We start from the raw sequence: 21,035 nt of genomic DNA on the forward strand, positions 1-21,035 counted from the left end.
AATGATGAGAAAAAAACTCAGGGGATGGTGAATCATTGGAATTGTGTACATCAGAGGGCGGTGGAGGCCACACCACTGAGTTTGATAACTTAGATAATAAACAATAGACTACTCAACATTAAGTGAAATGAGGGACATGGAATATGCAGACAAATGATATTGAGATAGAATTTCAACCATTATCTCAATTAAAGGCAGTGCAAGTTTTAAGATCCAGATGGTCGACTCCAGCTCCTTTTTTTATGTTAATTCCACTTTCTGAGATCTGTTCCAGATTCTTATAGGTGTGGCTCTTCAAGAATATATCAAGTACTTTAAAAATATAAGGAGGGTTTTACCAAACCACCTCTTCATGTTGAGAGCTTCATATCATAATGAATTTATGTAAAAACACATCTCCCCTCTCATTGTTCTAATAATTCTTAAAATCTGTCACCTCTCTGGCATCTGACCCACCTATGATGGAAAATCAATCTTTCCCACTTGTTCTATCCAGATCGCTCAATTTTACATACCCTTGTTAAGTCTATTCCTAGACTTCTCTTTTCCATACAACATAATCATTGCTTATCCAAATGTTCCACGTGATAATGTTTCACTAGTCTTGGCTTCACTAGCATAACCGATAAATTACTCTTTATTTCACTGGTGTAATCACATCTCATCTGTGTTGTGGTGACCAGAACTACAGTACTGTACTAAAGCCTTAGGCACATATATATAGCTAGGGAGCCCAATATGTTTGCACAGTACTGTATTTGTCAACATGAAGCACAGAGCGAGCTTGTAAATCTGGCAGGAGCAGAAGATCTTGGGAATGGTGAGGGTGGAGGGCTGCTGGAGGGATGTGGGGCAGATGGCAGAGTTTAAAGCGAATGTAAATAATTATGAACTGTTTATGGGTCAGAGAACAGACAATGTTTTCTTGCTAAGTTTGCAAAACTACAACACGTAGAGTTCATAATGTCTTTAATAATTCTCTCTCCTTGGAGAGATAGAATTGTTCACATTCAGGGCACTTCCAGAACAATTCAGCTTAGAGAGTAACACACCACGTGGAAGATTAGGACACAAATATGTTGTTGACTGCTCACAGGAGGGAGATAAATTCCAAAGGCAAAAACTCTTGATAGAATCGTAAACATGAGAAATAGTGCAGACGCTGGAAATCCAAAGCAACACTCACAAAATGCTGGAGGAACAGCAGGCCAGACAGCATCTGTGCTAATGAACGGACATGAAGAAAGGGCTCAGCCCAAAACGTTGACTGTTTATTCATTTCCGTTGATGCTGCCTGAACTGTTTGGACTCCCCCAGCATTTGTGCCTGTTGCTGTTGATAGAATCAAATGCTTTTTACCTCATGTGCGTGTTTGGAGAAAGTCTCTGCACTTGCCATCATAGCAGCAGTTCGCTCTTCCAATTCCCCTAGTCTCTGTCCACGTTCATCCAAAGCAATACGAGCACGGGCTAGATCGCCAACAACTCCAGATGCAGCACCCTTAACCCCTTCAAGTCCACCAGGTCCAGGGATGTGCTGGGCAAGAGTTCGAGATGCCTTACCTGCTGAAGCCTCTCCAACTTGACAAAGGAAAAGCCAAAACAAATATTAAAAATATTAAATTATTATTTGCTTTCATGTTTTTAGTGTAACAGGAAATAAACACAGTCATCTGCATTTTTTGACTAAATAGCAGTAAAATATACTAGGACTTCAAATTTTCCATTGTTTTTTCAAAGGATAATCTGCGGGGGATTGGTTCCGGGATGCCCCGCGGATACCAAAAACACGGATGCTCAAGTCCCTTATTTAACCTGTCTCAGTGCGGTGGACTTTAGGTCCTGCTGCCCACAGTGTTTCTGTTCCATTGACGGAAAGTGATCAGGGTTGAAAATAAAGTTGAAATAATAAGCGTTTGGAAAGAGGTGAAACGTCATCGGTCACTGGAAAAGCATTAGGCTACAGTCGGTCAACGATCGGAACAATTTTAAAGGATAAAGTGAGAATAATGGAGCATGTGAATGGCCCTGCCCCAATGAAAGCTACAATTATTACTAAGCAATGCAGTGGTTTAATTATTGAAATACATGTTTCTTAAGTGTTTTATATGCATAGAAAGGTAAAATATATACTATATACTGAGACAAACGTTTGACTAACTGACGCTAAATAATACATACCGGATGTACCTGTTCCGACTTACGTACAAATCCAACTTAAAGACTGCCTGTATTTTAAATCATCTCTAGATTACTTATAGTACTTAATACAATGTAAATGCTATGTAAATTGTTGTTATACTGTATTGTTTAGGGAATAATGACAAGAAAAAAAAGTCTGTACATTCTCAAACAACAAGTGCTGGGGAGAGAACTTCCAGGTTTTCCCAATCCGCAGTTGGTTGAATCCGCACATGCAGAACCCGCGGATAAGGAGGGCCGACTGTACTACTTGAGGAAGATACTGCAAAACCAAATTAACTTTTTTCATGGTTTGTTATCTTGCACTAAAATCACTTCTTAGGATACATCGCATGCGTGATGTGAAAATGTTAAATTTCCCTCAAAACATTTCCTTCAAGAACACTGATGAGATTTTTCTGTACCTTGAAAGCACTTCAGGCAAAAAGAAGTCTTTTAATAGTATTCTCTTACCTACTTAAGTATTAAGTAACTCATGTTTTTAATATGTCTATTTTGCCTGAAGAGGGGCTGAAGGTAAATTGGCATAAAACTTGTTGAGGGAAATTACCTTCCAGCATATTATGGTAAAGGCAATGAATTTGGACACTACAGGAGACTACAGTCACCACACTAAATGAATGCTATCAATTTGTGCCTGTCTCCAAGAGGACCACAACCTTGTTGTGGGGAAGTCTCAGAAGGACAATCTTGAAAATTGAGATGAAACTACTGACACAATGAAGGGAGCCGTGAACACTACTAGAGATGGAGGACATTCATTGCTGCCCTAAATGCCATCGGCAAAATGGGCAAAAGAGAATTTATGCCTGATCAAAAACTAGTCTGAAGGAACACGAGTTAACTTATGACAGTTGTGTGGTGTCTGTAGCAGCACATTACAATAACTTACATAACTCTTCTCTATCAAATGTCTGTCCACTTCCTCCAAACAACCCCTTTAAAAACCCTCTGTTCTGGGCCTCTGGAGTTTCAATAGGAGTAAACAAGTCTCCGAGCATTTCCTGAAAAAAATAAATGAATCATTAGAGCTAACAATGGCAAGATTTATGGAAAGGACGGTGTCATAAAATGTACCAATTTTGTCATCTTATTGAAATTACTACAATTAGTCATAATTTAGAAACAAGGTTGATGGGCTGGAGGCATCAATTTACATGCATCGTGCTGGATTTTTGTACTTAAGTTACAAATAATAGCGTTATTTCCAGCCAGCTTACATTTATAGAGCAGATGTGCATCATAGCTAACACAAGGCTGTGAAGTTAATGTTGGGGTATTTGTGACATAATAGGAGAGGCAGATAATAATAATTTCCTAAAAATATTGTGAAGGACCAATATCCTTGCAGGGAGGTTTGCTAGTGTTATTGGTGAGGGTTTAAACTAGATTTGCAGGGGGATGGGAACCAGAGTGCCAGAGTAGATAGTGGAATGGGGGTAAAAATAAATGATGTTAGTAGTTCATGCAAAGTCACGAACAGTAAGGTTGTGTGTGGTGGTAATAATCTTCTGAGGTGTGTATATTTCAATGCGAGGAGTATTGTGGGAAAGGCAGAAGAGCTGAGGGCCTGGATTGACACATGGAATTATGACATCATAGCCATTACTGAAACTGGGCTACAGGAGGGGCAGGACTGGCAGCTCAATGTTCCAGGGTTCCGATGTTTCAGATGTGATAGAGGCAGAGGGATGAAGGGTGGGGGGGTGGCTTTGCTAGTCAGGGAAAATATTACAGCAGTGCTTTGGCAGGACAGATTAGAGGGCTTGTCTACTGAGTCTATATGGGTGGAGCTGAGAAACAGGAAAGGTATGACCACATTAATAGGGTTGTATTATAGACCACCCAATAGTCAGCGAGAATTGGAGGAGCAAATCTGCAGAGAGATAGCAGACAACTGCAGGAGACAGAAAGTTGTGATTGTAGGGGATTTTAATTTTCCACACATTGATTGGGACTCCCATACTGTTAAAGGTCTAGATGGGTTAGAGTTTGTGAAATGTGTTCAGGAAAGTTTTCTAAATCGATATATAGATGTACTAACTAGGGAGAATGCGATATTAGATCTCCTATTAGGAAATGAATTAGGGCAGGTGACGGAAGTGTGTGTAAGGGAACACTTTGGTTCCAGTGATCATAACGTCATTAGTTTCAACTTGATTATGGATAAAGATAGATTTGGTTTTCGTGTTGAAGTTCTAAACTGGACAAAGGCTAAATTTGAAGAAATGAGAAAGGATCTAAAAAGCGTAGATTGGGACAGGTTGTTCTCTGGCAGGGATGTGATTGGTAAGTGGGAGGCCTTCAAAGGAGAAATTTTGAGAGTGCAGAGTTTGTATGTTCCAGTCAGGGTTAAAGGCAAAATGAAAAAGAATAAGGAACCTTGGTTCTCGAGGGATATTGGAACTCTGATGAAGAAGAAGAGAGAGATGTATAACATGTATAGGCAACAGGGAGGAAATAAGATGCTTGAGGAGTATAAAAAGAGTAAGAAAATACTTAAGAAAGTAATCAGGAGGGCTAAAAGACATAAGGTTGCTTTGGCAGTCAGGGTGAAGGATATTCCTAAGAGCTTCTACAGGTATGTTAAGAGCAAAAGGATAGTAAGGGATAAAATTGGTCCTCTTCAAGATCAGAGTGGTCGGCTATGTATGGAACCAAAAGAAATGGGAGAGATATTAAATGGGTTTTTTGCATCTGTATTTACTAAGGAATCTGGAATGGAGTCTCTGGAAACAAGACAAACAAGTAGGGAAGTCATGGAACTTATACAGATTAAAGAGGAGGAGGTGCTTGCTGTCTTGAGGCAAATCAGAGTAGATAAATCCCCAGGACCTGACAGGGTATTCCCTCGGACCTTGAAAGAGACTATGTTGAAATTGCAGGGGCCCTGGCAGAAATATTTAAAATGTTGATATCCACGGGTCAGGTGCCGGGGGATTGGAGGATAGCTCATGTAGTTCTGTTGTTTAAAAAAGGCTCAAAAAGCAAGCCGGGAAATTATAGGTCGGTAAGTTTGACATGTAGTAGGTAAATTATTAGAAGGAATACTAAGAGATAGGATCTACAAGTATTTGGATAGACAGGGACTTATTAGAAAAAGTCAGCATGGCTTTGTGCATGGAAGGTCATGCTTAACCAATATATTACACTTTTTTGAGGAAGTTACCAGGAAAGTGGATGAAGGGAAGGCAGTGGATGTTGTATACATGGACTTCAGTAAGGCTTTTGACAAGGTCCCGCATGGGAGGTTAGTTAGGAAGATTCAGTCGCTAGGTATACATGGAGAGGTGGTAAATTGGATTAGACATTGGCTCAATGGAAGAAGCCAGAGAGTGGTAGTGGAGGATTGCTACTCTGAGTGGAGGCCTGTGACTAGTGGTGTGCCACAAGGATCATTGCTGGGTCCATTGTTATTTGTCATCTATATCAATGATCTGGATGATAATGTGGCAAATTGGATCAGCAAATTTGCTGATAATACAAAGATTGGAGGTGTAGTGGACAGTGAGGAAGGTTGTCAAAGCTTGCAGAGGGATTTGGACCAGTTGGAGGAATGGGCTGAAAAATGGCAGATGGAGTTTAATGCGGACAAGTGTGAGGTATTGCACTTCGGAAGGTCAAACCAAGGTAGAACATACAAGGTAAATGGTAGGACACTGAGGAGTGCAGTAGAACAGAGGGATCTGGGAGTACAGGTACATAATTCCCTAAAAGTGGCTTCACAAGTAGATAGGGTTGTAAAGAAAGTTTTTGGTACATTGTCCTTTATAAATCAAAGTGTTGAGTATAAGAGTTGGAATGTAATGGTGAGGTTGTATAAGACATTGGTGAGACCGAATTTGGAGTACTGTGGTCACCTAATTACAGAAAGGATATTAATAAGGTTGAAAGAGTGCGGGGAAGGTTTACAAGAATGTTGCCAGGACTTGAGGAACTGAGTTACAGAGAAAGGTTGAATAGGTTAGGACTTTATTCCCTGGAGCGCAGAAGAAAGAGGGGAGACTTGATAGAGGTATATAAAATTGTGATGGGTATAGATAGAGTGAAAGCAAGCAGGCTTTTTCCACTGAAGACAGGGGAGGAAAAAACCAGAGGTCATGGGTTAAGGGTGAAGGGAGAAAAGTTTAAAGGGAACATTAGGGGGGGCTTCTTCACGCAGAGAGTGGTGGGAGTGTGGAATGAGCTGCCAGATGAAGTGGTGAATGCGGGCTTACTTTTGACATTTAAGAAAAACTTGGACAGGTATATGGATTAGAGGGGTTTGGAGGGATATGGTCCAGGTGCAGGTCAGTGGGACTCGGCAGAAAAATGGTTCGGCACAGCCAAGAAGGGCCAAAAAGCCTGTTTCTGTGCTGTAATGTTCTATGGATTTGTGGAGAAGAGTAATGGTCCTTTATCCACAGGTGATCTGAAGACCTCCAAAGACATGCCCAACAGGATTGTAGCCATATGGCTAACAGATAAACCTCTACAAGGATTGATGGGAGTCTATGAGTAGGGTGGGTGCGATCCTTCTTCATGTTACTGGCTCTTTTATGGCACCTTTCTGTATATCTGTTCTTGATGGCAGGTAGGCTGGTGCCAGTGATACATTGTGCAAAGTCCTGCTCTCTTCAGCCTCTCAGAAAGTAGAGGCATTGGTGAGCTTTCTTCATTGTGTAGGGTATGTTCTGGGACCACTAGCGATTGTATGTGGTGTAGACTCCTAGGAGTCTGAAAGTGTTAACTGAGGACCCTTGTGAGAGAGCATCTGTAGCAATTAAACTGTAGAGACAGGGGGAAATCTGATCTTCATGAAATAAGTAAAAGCAGTTGAAAGGGTGTAGTAAACTCAGCCCCCTTAGTGAGAGCTCCTAGCTCAAAGCCTCAGAGACCTACAGATATAAACTGAAAACACACTGACCATTGATTGTAAGGAGATGAGGAACACTGAAACATCCTCCATATTACAGTCCTCAACAGCATGCAGATGGGCTTATTGTCACTGTTTTAGGATTTTTAGATCACTTATAGAGAACATGAAGTTACTTCGCTGCATTATTGAACTCTGATGATGTGGTCACTGTCAAATTAGTGTGTGTGCTGATTAAACATAATGATGATCTGCCTACCAATATGTTTTAAACTCTGCTGCTTTTCCTAGTACAACAGTAGGCACTTAGACAAGAACGGTGTCAAACTGGATATACATTGAGGGAAAAAAATGGTCCCCATAAATAGAAGGTGAGCTGGTGAGTGGAGATTTTCTTACTTTTATGTGCAAAATATATCACAATTGCTAAATTTCCTAACCAGTAAATAATTGGCAAGTCTGCAGAAAGTGCATGAAGCTGAGTTCATTGGAAGTGGTGCAACTTACATTAATACTAGTGGGAAGTTGCAATTCTAACTGCTGCTCCCTATGAAACAAGAACTAAACACCGTAGGGTAGAAGCCAGAAACAACAATTCCATCTTGGAAATGGCAATTTCCATCTCCATTTCCATTGTCATTTCCATCACGGAAATGGCAAATGAATTCATGTAGAGAATTCAACAAAAAACTTCAAGTATCAAATGTTACTTCTTAGCACAAATGTAAGAATCTTCAATATTACTTCATATATAATCTTTTATAATGAAATATAATACAACCTTATGAAAACATACGGTTGTATTATAGAATCAGGTCTAAAGGCATATGTCGTGAATTAGATTTTCTATTGCAGCAGTGCAATACTTAAGTTTAAAAACTATAAATTACAAATATATAAATACACACATAGTATAAATTAAAGTAGTAGTGCAAACAGAGAACAAAATAAAATTAGTGAGGTGGTGTACACAGATTCATTGTCCATTCAGAAGTTTGATGGCAGATGGGAAGAAGCTGTTCCTAAAATGTTGAATGTGTGTCTTCAAGCTCCTCTACCTTCTCCTCAGTGGTAGCAATGAGAAGAGGGCATGCCCTGGATGACAGGCATCCTTAATGATGGATGACACCTTTTTGGGGCATCGCCTTTTGAAGATGTCCTCGATGCTGGGGAAGCTGGTGCCCATGATGGAGCCTTCTTTGCAATTGCATCAATATATTTGTTCAGGTTAGACCTTCTGAGATGTTCACACCCTGGAACTTGAAACTGCTCACTCTTTCCACTGCTGATCTCCTGATGAGGATTGGCGTGTGTTCCCTTGAATTCTCTTTCCTGAAATAAGCTTGTTGCCATTTGGGCCTTAGTCTCTGAGGGTGATTTCCATTGGTGGTGATAATCATGTGATTCATACCATGGATTTTCAATTCACCATAATGTTTCACTGAATCATTTGATTTGAATTAAAACTGAATAATATAAACACCACCTATTACAATATCTAGACTGTTCTGCAATTATTCAAACTTCAGTATTAAAGTCCCTGAAAAATAACAAAGGGCTGAATCAGAATCAAGTTTATTATCACCAGCATGTGACGTGAAATTTATTAACTTAGCAGAAGCAGTTCAATGCAATACATAATATAGAAGAGAAAAAAATAAATAAAATAATAATAAGTAAATCAATTACAGTATACATATATTGAATAGATTAAAAATGTGCCAGAACAGAAATAGTGTATATTAAAAAAATATGAGGTAGTGTCCAAGGGTTCAATTTTCATTTAGGAATCGGATGGCAGAGGGGAAGAAGCTGTTCCTGAATCACTGAGTGTGTGCCTTCAGGCTTCTGTACCTCCTACCTGATGGTATCAGTGAGAAAAGGGCATGCCCTGGGTGCTGGAGGTCCTTGATAATGGACACTGCCTTTCTGAGACACCGCTCCCTAAAGATGTCCTGGGTACTTTGTAGGCTAGTACCCAAGATGGAATCGATCAACTACATACTTCTTTCAGTCTTGTGCAGTGGCCAACCCCCTCCCCACCCCCATACCAGACAGTGATGCAGCCTGTCAGAATGCTCCCCACAGTACATCTACAGAAGTTTTTGAGTGTATTTGTTGACATGCCAAATCTCTTCAAACTCCTAATAAAGTACAACCACTGATTTGCCTTCTTTATAACTACATCGATATGTTGGCACCAGGTTAAATCCTCAGAGATCTTGACACCCAGGAACTTGAAACTGCTCACTCCCTCTGCTTCTGATCTCTCAATGAGGATTGGTATATGTTCCTTCGTCTTACCCTTCCTGAAGTCCACAATCAGTTCTTCTTACTGACGTTGAGTGCCAGGTTGTTGCTGTGGCACCATTCCACTAGTTAGCATATCTCACTCCTGTATGCCCTCTCGTCACCACCTGAGATTCTACCAACAATGGTTGTATTGTCTGCAAATTTATAGATGGCATTTGAGCTATGCCTAGCCACACAGTCATGTGTATATAGAGAGTAGGGCAGTGGGCTAAGCACACACCCCTGAGGTGTGCCTTACCTTGGACAGGTGGCAAAGTTGGGATCAGAGCCTCTCCTTAACAGACATTTAGAAACTCGTAATGTTTTAAATTGTTAATTGCAAAATAAAACAAATTAAGAAATTCAAAACATTAAAGTAATAAAAGTTTAAATTATTAAAATTATATTTTAAAATCATTTAATCACCAATATATTTCTTAAAACATTAGTTCATTTACCTTTTTCTACTTAATCTCCAGATCAGGAATACTCTTTCACATGAATTAGAAAGGTCCAGTTGGCGTACAATAGCAAAGGTGAATTCCCTGGCACCTTGCACCTTAATACACTGCATTTGGAATTCAAGTGGAGTCCAGTTATAGTGTGTGTGGTGAACTAGATATACCTGTCTGACTGCTCCTGTGGCTCCTCCCAAGACCCTGCTGACTACCCCTGTGGCTCCTCCCACAGACCCCTGTATAAAGGCGACTGTGGCCTGCTGCTCTCCCTCATTTCCCCAGGATGTAGTGTTCTTCAGTCAATAAAAGCCGATATCTCACTTCCTAAGTCTCGGCGTGAGTTATTGATGGTGCATCAGTGTGCAAGTAGAAAGCATCATTCATCATGAACTGGACTTGGAGCTGGTCTATGGAAGCTTAGGACTTACTTACCCAAAGGAGACCAAACATCAACAGTTCACTTAAGAACTGCCTTGTCAAAGTCAGCACAATTCCGTCAAATATTCACCTAGTGATGTGCTCTCAGTGTTTACTTATTTAAAAAACAATGCTCAAGTTATCCAACACTCAAACAAGACTAATAGTTCATATATGGAGATGCATTCTCACCTGAAGATTTTCACACATCTCTTGGCTGTAGGTGATTCGCTGTATTTCACTGGGTGAACTCAGATACAGAGCCTGTCCACCATTTGTAAAGGAGAAAGTCCGGGCTATTCTCATATCAGTTAAAGGAAGGTAGTTTACATCCAGCAATGGCCTAAGGCTTGGCAAGCTATAGTTGAAAAAAAGAAAAAAAGTTACTTATTGCAATTTAAGATCACCAAAGAACATTTCAATTCTATCGGAGGTGGCAGGTTAGCTGGAGTTATTTTTTTCTTTCATTGCTTCTGATGACCTTCATATAGCTCACCAGTACTCCTGTAAACCACAACATTAACTTAGCTTCTCTCCCTCCATATGTACTACCCAAGCTCTGCTGAATACTTTCAGCATTCTCTTTTCATTTCAAGTTTCTAGCAATTGCTGTGAACTGCAACTCACAGGTCCTGTGTGGATTATTTCCCCTCTATCTGTCCTTATTCATCTTTATTTACTGTATATTCCTTTGGAAACATGAGTTATGATTAAAAAGCCCTCATTACTCAAATTCAATTATGTCACCTGGACAGCCTTATCATGGGTATACAATATTATGTGGGGATAGATAAGGTAGACAGTAAGATTTTTTCCCATGCTGGGGGTTTATACAGTAAGGTAAAGAGGGCATAGGTTTGAAGTGAGAGGTAGTAGGTTTAGAAGGGTTCTGAGGGGACTTTTTACACACAGATGGTGGTTGGAACCTGGAGTAGAAAGCCTGAGAAAGAGTACAGGCAGATATTCTCCAGCAATTCCGAAGCATCTGGACAAGTGTTTGAAGTGCAAGGAATAGAAGGTTATGGACCAAATGTGTGTGTTCATGGGATTTGTTTTTTATTTTGCTTTACTATCATATAATTTACTATGCTTGTAATGCAGAATCTTACAATTATGAATCACGATCTGTGATTTTAAATGCCCCCTTAATCAACAGAGGAAAAATGGAATCACATGCAAACACAAAGAGGGAGCAATCTGCCTCATGAGGAAAATAGGGCAAAGCACCCAGAAGCTAGTGATAAAACACTTTGGTTATGAACAAGAGCTGGATGGCTTCTTAACATGTGTATCCCAGTGAGTAATATGCTGAAAGATTAAATCAAATGTACTGAGATTATTACATTAATCTTCAGTAGGCACAATTGTAACAAGATAACTAAGAAATAATAATATATGAATCATCATGACTTTAAATGTGTGCTAATGTAAAGGAGGGCATTAGAACAACCCTTTGTTGCATGGCTGGAACTCTTAACGTGCAGTGGAACAGTGTTGGCATGGAGGACATTAAGAAATGAACTGAAGAGAGCAGCAACAAAATGATGAGATGTCCTCTGGTTTTCAAAGTAACTTATAGTTTGGTGAGATTGGGAAAGAAGAGAGATATGACAGAAAATTACAGAACTATGTTGATTATAAATTATAAATTTCACAAATGTAACTTTACAATAATAAACAAACAGTGAAATATGAAGGGAAAATCATGCACTTACAGTACATGAAAGTTACCTTAAGGTCATAATATGTCCATTAGCACAGAAGCAAGCCAGGCAGATGCTATTGCACATCGTTACGACATCTGCTCGTAATACAAAGGAAGTCTCTGTGATATTGTGTACATACAAACAGCACTGAGAAGGAAGTGAATAGAGTTTGGCTTGTTTTTCAGAGCAGAGCACTACATATTGGTGGTCTGCCATCTCCTGAGAGGAAGATGGTGAAAATTTTACTAGCTTTCTTCTCCGTCCTTTATCATCTTTATCTTCACTGTTTGGGTCTCTCCACACCTCATACGGGGGATGTATTAGACCACCCACAGAATCCAAAGAGGAAAATGTTAATATGGCTCCTTTCAACATTAACACTGTGCCTGAAAAATCCAAAAACTGTATGTCATAACATTGTCATGAACTGCATGGAATCTCATATTTTATTAATTTTAATAGATTCCATTTTTATCTGCACTTCAAATGCAATTAAGGTAATGCAACATAATCTGGTTTTAACTTAGACTTCGGAGAATACTCCGCAAACAATTCCATCAGCCAGGTTTAATTAAAATGTATCCATAATCATAATATTACTGATCAAAACATTAAACATTCTCAGTTATAGCATTAATCCTATCCAGAGTGTAAGCTAATCTGTATGCATCCAAGTGGTACAACTATATCCTTTACCAAATGCAGTTCATCTGACAGATTATTTCAAAGATGTATCACTATGTATTACTCCTTTTCCAAAGAACATCTGAGATACCCTCTGTCTCCAAAGAATGAGGTGTCTTCCTCTACCATTGATGCTGTTCTCACCTACATCTCCTCCATTTCATTGACACCCACCCTGCCACCTTAACAGGGATAATAGTACCTGTTGTCCTTACCTACCATCCCATGAGCCTCCGCATCCAACACATCATTCTCTGCAACTTTCACTATCTTCAATGGGATCCTACTACCAAACAGACTGTATCTATACATCCCAAACACTCTCCACTTTCCACAGGGAATGCTCTGTCTGTGATTCCCTCGTCTATTTTTCCCTCTCCACTAATCACCCTCCAGGCACTTACCCCTGCAAGTGGAAGAAGTGCTACACCTGCCCATTCGCTTCCTCCCTCTCCAACATTCAGAGTTCCAAACAGTATTTCCAGGTGCAGCAACACTACCTACAAGTTGGTCAGGGTTATCTGCTGTATCCAGTAATTCCAAAGTTACCTTCTCCACATCGGTGAGACCTGATGTAGACTGAGGGACTGCTTTGAATGGTAGTGAGGGAGGAGGTGCAGGGGCAGGTGTAGCACTTGTTCTGCTTGCAAGGGTAAGTGCCAGGAGGGAAGATCCCTCCTCCCCTACTACCATTCAGGGCCTTAAGCAGTCCTTTCAGGTGAGGCGACACTTCACCTGTGTGTCCAATGCTCCCGGTGTGGCCTCCTGTATACTGGTGAGACCGGACATAGATTGGGAGACCACTTCACTGGCCACCTACACTCTGTCTGCCAGAACAAGCGGGATCTCCCAGTGGCCACCCATTTTAATTCCACTTCCCATTCCGATATATTCATCTATGGCCTCCTCCACTGTCGTGATGAGATCACACCTTATATTCCATCTGGGTAGTCTCCAACTTGATGGCATGAATGTTGATTTCTCGAACTTCTGGTAATGGCCCCCACCCCACCCTCCCTCTCCTTCACCATTCCATATCCCCCTTTCCTTCTCTCACTTTATCTCCTTGCCTGCCCATCACCTCCCTCTGGTGGTCCTCTCCCCTTTTCTTTCTTCCATGGCTTTCAGTTTTCTTCTGTCAGATACCCCTTCTCCAGCCCTGTATCTCTTTCACCAATCAACTTCCCATCTCTTTACGTTCGATTTCACCTATCACCTTGTGCTTCTCTCTCCCTTTCCCCTACCTTTTAAATCTTCTCCACAGCTCTTTTACTCTAATCGTGCTTAAGGGTTTCAGCCCAAAACATCAACTGTACACTCTTTTCTACAGATGCTGCCTGGCCTGCAGAGTTCTTCCAGCATTTTGTTTGTGTTGTTTCGATTTCCAGCTCTGCAGATTTTCTCATTTTATTATCTTTTGATTCCTGACTTTGTATGTAGGTTTAACATCATCTTTCACCACAACCACTCTGCTACCTTTCCTGGCGCCTGGTTCCCATGATCAGATCCTTGGAGCTCCTGCCCTTTAACTTAGCACCTAATCAGGACTTCGTCACCCATTCTACCCGTGTCAGCGGTACCAACGAGGACCAGGACACCTGGCTGCTCACCCTCCCAATTAAGACTCAATCTGAGATGTCCCCAGCCCTGGCACCCGGGAGGTAACAAACCATCCAGGAACTTTGCTTTTGTCCACATTACTTCCTTTCTGTTCCCCTAGCCAATGAATCCCCTATCAGCAAAGCATGGCCCTTCTCCCTCCTTCCCTTCTGAGCCATAGAACCAGAGACATGACCGCTGTGGCTTTTCTCTGGTAGGTCATTTCCCCCACCCTGATCACCCTCTCACAACAGTATCCAAAGTGGTATACCAGTTGTTGAGGGGAGCGGCCACGGGCTGCCTTTGCCCTTTCCCTCTCCTGATGGTCACTCAGTTACCAGTGTCTTGCACCTTGGGTGTAACTACCTTCCTGTATGTTCTGTCTATCAGCCCTTCAGCCTCCCAAATGATCCAGAGTTCATCCAGTTCCAGCTCCAACTCCTTAACCGGTCTGTTAGAAGCTGCAGCTGGATGCACTTTCTTGCAGGTGTAGTCATCAGGACGTTGGCCATTTTCCTGCCTTCCCACATCCTGCAAGAGGAGAATTTCAGTATCCCATCTGGCATCCCCACTGCTCTAAAGGTGTATTAAGAAAGAAAGAATAAATAATGAAAAAAAATCCCTTGATGAGCCAAAGCCTCAACTCCCTACTCCAACACCAACCCACTCACACAATGGCTGCTCCACTTACATCTAACGTCTTTTTTATTTGTCCTTGCTAAGTGCCTATTTATGTGCGATCCAACATCTCCTCGAGAACTATGGCACGCAAAATGTGCCGACTGCCCCCCTCACTTTTTTAAAACTCTCTGTCCCTCTACACAAACTGGTATCTCCTCAGGATTGTGGTGCGCAAAATGTCATTGAACCATTCTGATTACTGTATGAAAGCTGCATAAATGTATGTGTTTTGATTGTTGTCATGAAGAACACCAGAAAACAGGAGCAGGAGCAGGAGCAGGCTTGCCCTGACATTCAATATGATCATTGCTGATACGTCACAGATTTCATATGTCTCAATTTCCTAAAGCCCTCAATTCCTCAATCTTTCAAATAATTATCTAATTCCTTTTCAAATAACTTCAGTTATCTAACTTCTATATTCCTCAGGAGGGTGGGAATTTTACAGACCTGCCTACCTTCCTACGCACCTCAGTTTAAATGACCATCCTATTGTCTTGTAACTTGCTCCCTCATTTGAGACTCTTCCATTACTGAAAACGTCTCAACATCTACCCCGTCAAGACCTCTTATACTTCAAAAAGATCACCTCTCATTCAAAGAACACATATCCAAATTCTTAGTCATTTATGGTAGGATAACTTCCTCATCCCTAGTGGATCATTTTTTGAATGCTGCTAATGCTTATGTTCTTCAATCATGGACCACACCTGTCTGCAATGCTGCAGGTATCGCCTCAGCAACACCCTGTACATTGTAAAAATACTTCCTTATTTCTAAACTCCAACTCACTACAAGCTACTTGTTGCATCTACCTGCTAACATTTTGTAATTCATACACAAGACTATCACTTATACTCCACTCACTGGACCTCTGCCAATTTTGAGAATAGACTGTTTTTGATGCCCTTACTGAAGTGCATGACCTCACTCTTTCCACAACAAACCCTAATTATCAAAATTTTGCCCACTCACTCAATCTATCTATATTCTTCTGCAGGGTCCAAATATCAACCCTGCAACAGGCCCCCTCACCTATTATCACCTGTCCACTTACTTTGTCATTTTACACTCTCTCCCGTCCTCCAGGTCATTAATATTAATAGTAAATAATTAAGGACCAAGAACTAATTCTTGAAGCCCTCCACTAGTTACATCTTTTCAGAATGAAAATGATTTTTCTCTGTCTTTTGGAGATGACTAGATTACAACTCTGTCTTCTAACCAAAAAAAGCTGCTTTCAAAAATGTTGCTAAAATGAGAAGACATTTCATAAACATACAGAAATTTCTTACCACTGGGAGAAACCATGAGTGGCTCTGAATATCTTTGCTCCTCTGGAGGAAGGTTCAATGAGATAACTAGTACTGTACCCAAACTGGTACCAACCCAGAGACATGGTGAGAGGGTAGTGTCCATCTTACGGCTGAAGGACTCCATGAAGTATAAAGCCGTTATGGCTTCCTTTGATTCTTTGTCGATGCTGGAGACGCTGGAACTTCTTGATCGATTAAAAGTATTTTCTTTACTTTCTGTATGAAACCAGTGAACAATAAAATTGCCTGAGATTGAGCAGCCATTGGAAAGGGTTATGCAATTCTTCTAAGCTTTAATATTACCAAGAGATGTAAGGTCTGATGGATATATTCTTCTGGAATTTTAATCGATGTACTTCATGTTTCTGTATGGTTTGCTAATTACTGACTCAAATAAGTTGTTCATGGAAGAATGGCAACTGGGGTTCAATACTCTTGATGAATTATAATAATTTTGTAAAGTTCGCCACTATTCAATTATTTTTTAAAAACTATACATGATGATTTTGAAGAAATGGCTGTATTGCTATGAATATTCTGTAATAAAAATAGTAAGGCGGCAAATTCAGTTTCAAAGTACATAAAAATGCAGTGGCACTCGTAACTGTTTATCATTATTTAGTTGCCCAGTTCTTAAAAATGACTTTTCACAATTATGTATTGTTTAAACTATTACTAGGTTCCTCATTAAAATCACCTTATCATTTTCTATGTTATTACTGTCTTAGTTGTCAAATTAATTTTGGAAATTGATCAGATAATAGTTGAAAATAAATTATTTATCATTAATGTTACATCACATCATGGCAAACACTAAAGGTGCACAAATTTAGGTATAACAAATCTGTTGAAAGAGTAATGACTTGATTTTAAGAAAGTGCATTTTGATTTGGAGGTAGGTCTGTAATGAAGATTGGCAGCTGGTTATACCTTGAGTGAACAGTACCCAAAATCTACAAATGAATAAGCGTAGCCAAAACTAATCACATGTTCCAGCGCTGATCGATGAACAAACTGGCAGCAAATTACTTCTCCACACTTTAAGAATTGAAGATCCATATAAACCAAAATGCTTGAACTCAATTTCTTATCCAATTTTATGACAAATAATGATATAAACAATGGGATGAGACAATGTTGAAAGAAAAAATCCTAAGCAATCTGGAGTAAATGAATCCTCTGTAGCATCAGCATAAACTATTACTTGTACTTTTTTCTGGTTTGGGTGCTAGTTAAGTTTAAGAATTTGGTAAGTTCCAAACTCAGAATATCTCGTGGCTCAGAGCTCACTGTTAAAATAACAGTGCTCACTGCTATGTCAATATGCCAAGAGCCAATACATCACTAAAAAATGCCACCTAGGTTCCATTGCTCTGTTGTTAGCTTTGTTTAAAGCCACTTCACTATCTGCTGCACCAATGATTTTAGGTGAATATCATAGTTCCTCTATTTTTATGTTATAATTAAAAATTCCCATTAAAAATATAAACATCTTAATTGGTAATTGATGCAAAACAATTTCTCTGACATTGAGCATTAAGTGATATGTAAATCTTCAATAAAAACAGATTCAAAGAAGCCTTATTGGATACAAGGTACAAGTAACGCTATTTTTTCCTTTAAGCAGATGCTGTATAATTCTTCAGCAATTTTCATTTCTGTTATACCTGTGGGATCTTAGTTTTTCATATATTAGTTGGTTGAGATTTTAAAATAGCAAATTTATTTTCTGGCACTGTCAGTACATTTTATTGTTATCACTAGTTCTCTTTCTTTGCCTGTTTTGAATTCACCCGCTCTAATTTATACTCCTTGTGGTTATTTCTCAACCCTTTAGTCTGATTGGTAAATCGGTTCAACAACTCCTGCTGGTGTTTTCAACTGCTTAGGCTCTGTACCTTTCTCTTTCACCTTTCTCATCTTTAAGACATTATCTTGATCTAGCTTTGGCTATTAGATAGATAGATAGATACTTTATTCATCCCCATGGGGAAATTCAACTTTTTTTCCAATGTCCCATACACTTGTTGTAGCAAAACTAATTACATACAATACTTAACTCAGTAAAAAAAATATGATATGCATCTAAATCACTATCTCAAAAAGCATTAATAATAGCTTTTAAAAAGTTCTTAAGTCCTAGCGGTTGAATTGTAAAGCCTAATGGCATTGGGGAGTATTGACCTCTTCATCCTGTCTGAGGAGCATTGCATCGATAGTAACCTGTCGCTGAAACTGCTTCTCTGTCTCTGGATGGTGCTATGTAGAGGATGTTCAGAGTTTTCCATAATTGACCGTAGCCTACTCAGCGCCCTTCGCTCAGCTACCGATGTTAAACTCTCCAGTACTTTGCCCACGATAGAGCCCGCCTTCCTTACCAGCTTATTAAGACGTGAGGCGTCCCTCTTCTTAATGCTTCCTCCCCAACACGCCACCACAAAGAAGAGGGCGCTCTCCACAACTGACCTATAGAACATCTTCAGCATCTCACTACAGACATTGAATAATGCCAACCTTCTAAGGAAGTACAGTCGACTCTGTGTCTTCCTGCACAAGGCATCTGTGTTGGCAGTCCAGTCTAGCTTCTCGTCTAACTGTACTCCCAGATACTTGTAGGTCTTAACCTGCTCCACACATTCTCCATTAATGATCACTGGCTCCATATGAGGCCTAGATCTCCTAAAGTTCACCACCATCTCCTTGGTCTTGGTGATATTGAGACGCAGGTAGTTTGAGTTGCACCATATCACAAAGTCCTGTATCAGTTTCCTATACTCCTCCTCCTGTCCATTCCTGACACACCCCACTATGGCCGTGTCATCAGCGAACTTCTGCACATGGCAGGACTCCGAGTTATATTGGAAGTCCGATGTGTACAGGGTGAACAGGACCGGAGAGAGCATTCCTTCTTCAGAGATTTGGAACACATAATTGTAGAGTGCAGTACAGGCCCTTCAGCTCATGTTGTACCACTGTTTTAGCCTACTCCAAGATTCATTTAATGCTCTATTTTTCTTTCATTCATATGCCTATCTAAGTGTGCCTTCAATGTCCCTCATGTATCTGCTTCTACCACAGCCCTGGCAGCACTTTCCTTGCACCCACCACTCGGTAAAAACCTACCTTTGACACCACCCTACACTTATCTCCTATCACCTTAAAATTACGCTCTCTTGCATTTACACCCTGGTGAAAAGTGCAGGCTGTCGGCTCTATCTATGCTTCTTATCATCTCGTACACCTCTACCAAGTCACTTTTCATCCCCCTTCACTCCAAGGAGAAAAGCCCTAGCTTGCTCAAATTTCCCTCATAAGGGTGCAACTCTTCTCTGCACCCTTTCGAAAGTTTCCACATCTTTCCTACGAGACCAGAACTGAACACACTAGTCCAACTGTGGTCTAAGCAGTTTGAAAGAGCTGCAACATTACCTTACAGCTTTTGCACTCAATCTCCTGATTAATGAAGGCCAACAAACCATACACCTTCTTAACCACCCTATTGACTTGCGTGGCAACTCCGAGGATACAATGTACATGCACCCTAAGGTCCATCTTTTCCTCCACACTGTTCTGAATCCTGCCATTTATGAACTGTGCCTTCAAGTTCGACCTTCTAAAGTGAACATAGAATTGTACAGATTCTATGTTCAATCATAGAACATAGAATTGTCCAGCACAGGAACAGGCTCCTCCGCCCACAATATTGAGCCGAACCAACTAAATTAGTAATCAAATGACCAACTAAAGTAATCCTTTCTGCCTATACAAACACCATATCCTTCAACTTTCCTCACATTCATGTGCCTATCTAAATATGTCTTAAAAGTCCTGAATATATCTGCCTCTGCCAGCACCCCAGGCAGTGCATTCTCGGCATCCACCACTCTCTGTGTAAAAAAAACTTGCTCCTCACAACTCCTTTGAAATTATCCTTTTTCGCCTTAAGTACATGCTCTCTGGTATTAGACATTTCAACCCTGGGAAAACAATATTAGCTGTCTACTCTATCTATGCTTTTCATAATATTATAAACCTCTAACAGATCTCCTCTCAGCCTCTGCTGCTCCACAGAAAACAACCCAAGTTTGTCCAATCTCTCATGACAGCACATGCCTTCTAAACCAGGCAGCATCCTGGTAAACCTCTTCTGCTCCCTCTCCAAAGCCACAGCATCTTCCCTATAATGGGGTGACCAGACTGTATGCAATACTGCCGATGTGGTCTTAACTAGGGTTTTATAAAGCTGCAACATAACTTCCTGACTTTTGAAATCAATGCCTTGACTAATAAAGGCAAGCAAGCTATAAGCCTTCCTAGCCATCCTACCAACCTGTGTAGCCACTTTCAGGGAGCTATGAACTCGGACCCCTAGATACCCTGCTCATTAACTGTTAAGGAACTTGCCTTTAACAGTGTACTGTCTCTTTACATTTGACCTACCAAGATGCAACACTTCACATTTGGCCAGATTAAACTCCATCTGCTACGCCACCACCCATATCTGCAAATGATCTATATTTTGCCATATTATTGGCCAGTCATCAATGCGATCCACAACACCATTAATCTTTGTATCATTTGCAAACTTACTGAACCACCCAGCTACATTTTCATCCAGGTGTTTTGTATATATCACAAACAGCAGAGGTTCCAGTAAAGATCCCTGTGGAACACCTCTCCAGCTAAAGTAAGTCCCTTCAACCATAACCCTCTATCTTCTATGGGTAAGCCAGTTCTGAATCCAAATGGCCAATTCACCATTGATCCCATGTATTTTAATCTTCTGGATGAGCCTCTCATGAGAGACCTTGTCAAACGCCTTACTA

At 40.5% G+C, this 21,035-nt stretch overlaps 1 protein-coding gene across 9 annotated transcripts in view; it reads right to left on the reverse strand.

Moving 5' to 3' along the window:
* Positions 1–21,035, reverse strand: part of stxbp5l (syntaxin binding protein 5L) — a 352,686-nt gene that overhangs the window by 12,732 nt on the left and 318,919 nt on the right. For all 9 annotated transcript variants that reach the window (XR_012098901.1, XM_073045359.1, XM_073045358.1 and 6 more), the window contains 5 exons: positions 16,189–16,425; positions 11,955–12,315; positions 10,416–10,581; positions 3,094–3,205; positions 1,360–1,580 (listed from right to left, as the gene is read on the reverse strand). Coding sequence is in view for 8 of the 9 variants with exons in the window: in XM_073045359.1 (XP_072901460.1) it covers positions 1,360–1,580; positions 3,094–3,205; positions 10,416–10,581; positions 11,955–12,315; positions 16,189–16,425 (1,097 nt within the window). In the remaining variant the exon portion in view is untranslated. The remainder of the gene's footprint in view (positions 1–1,359; positions 1,581–3,093; positions 3,206–10,415; positions 10,582–11,954; positions 12,316–16,188; positions 16,426–21,035) is intronic.

Source organism: Hemitrygon akajei, chromosome 5 (genome assembly GCF_048418815.1).
Source record: "Hemitrygon akajei chromosome 5, sHemAka1.3, whole genome shotgun sequence".
Classification (NCBI taxonomy): domain Eukaryota; kingdom Metazoa; phylum Chordata; class Chondrichthyes; order Myliobatiformes; family Dasyatidae; genus Hemitrygon; species Hemitrygon akajei.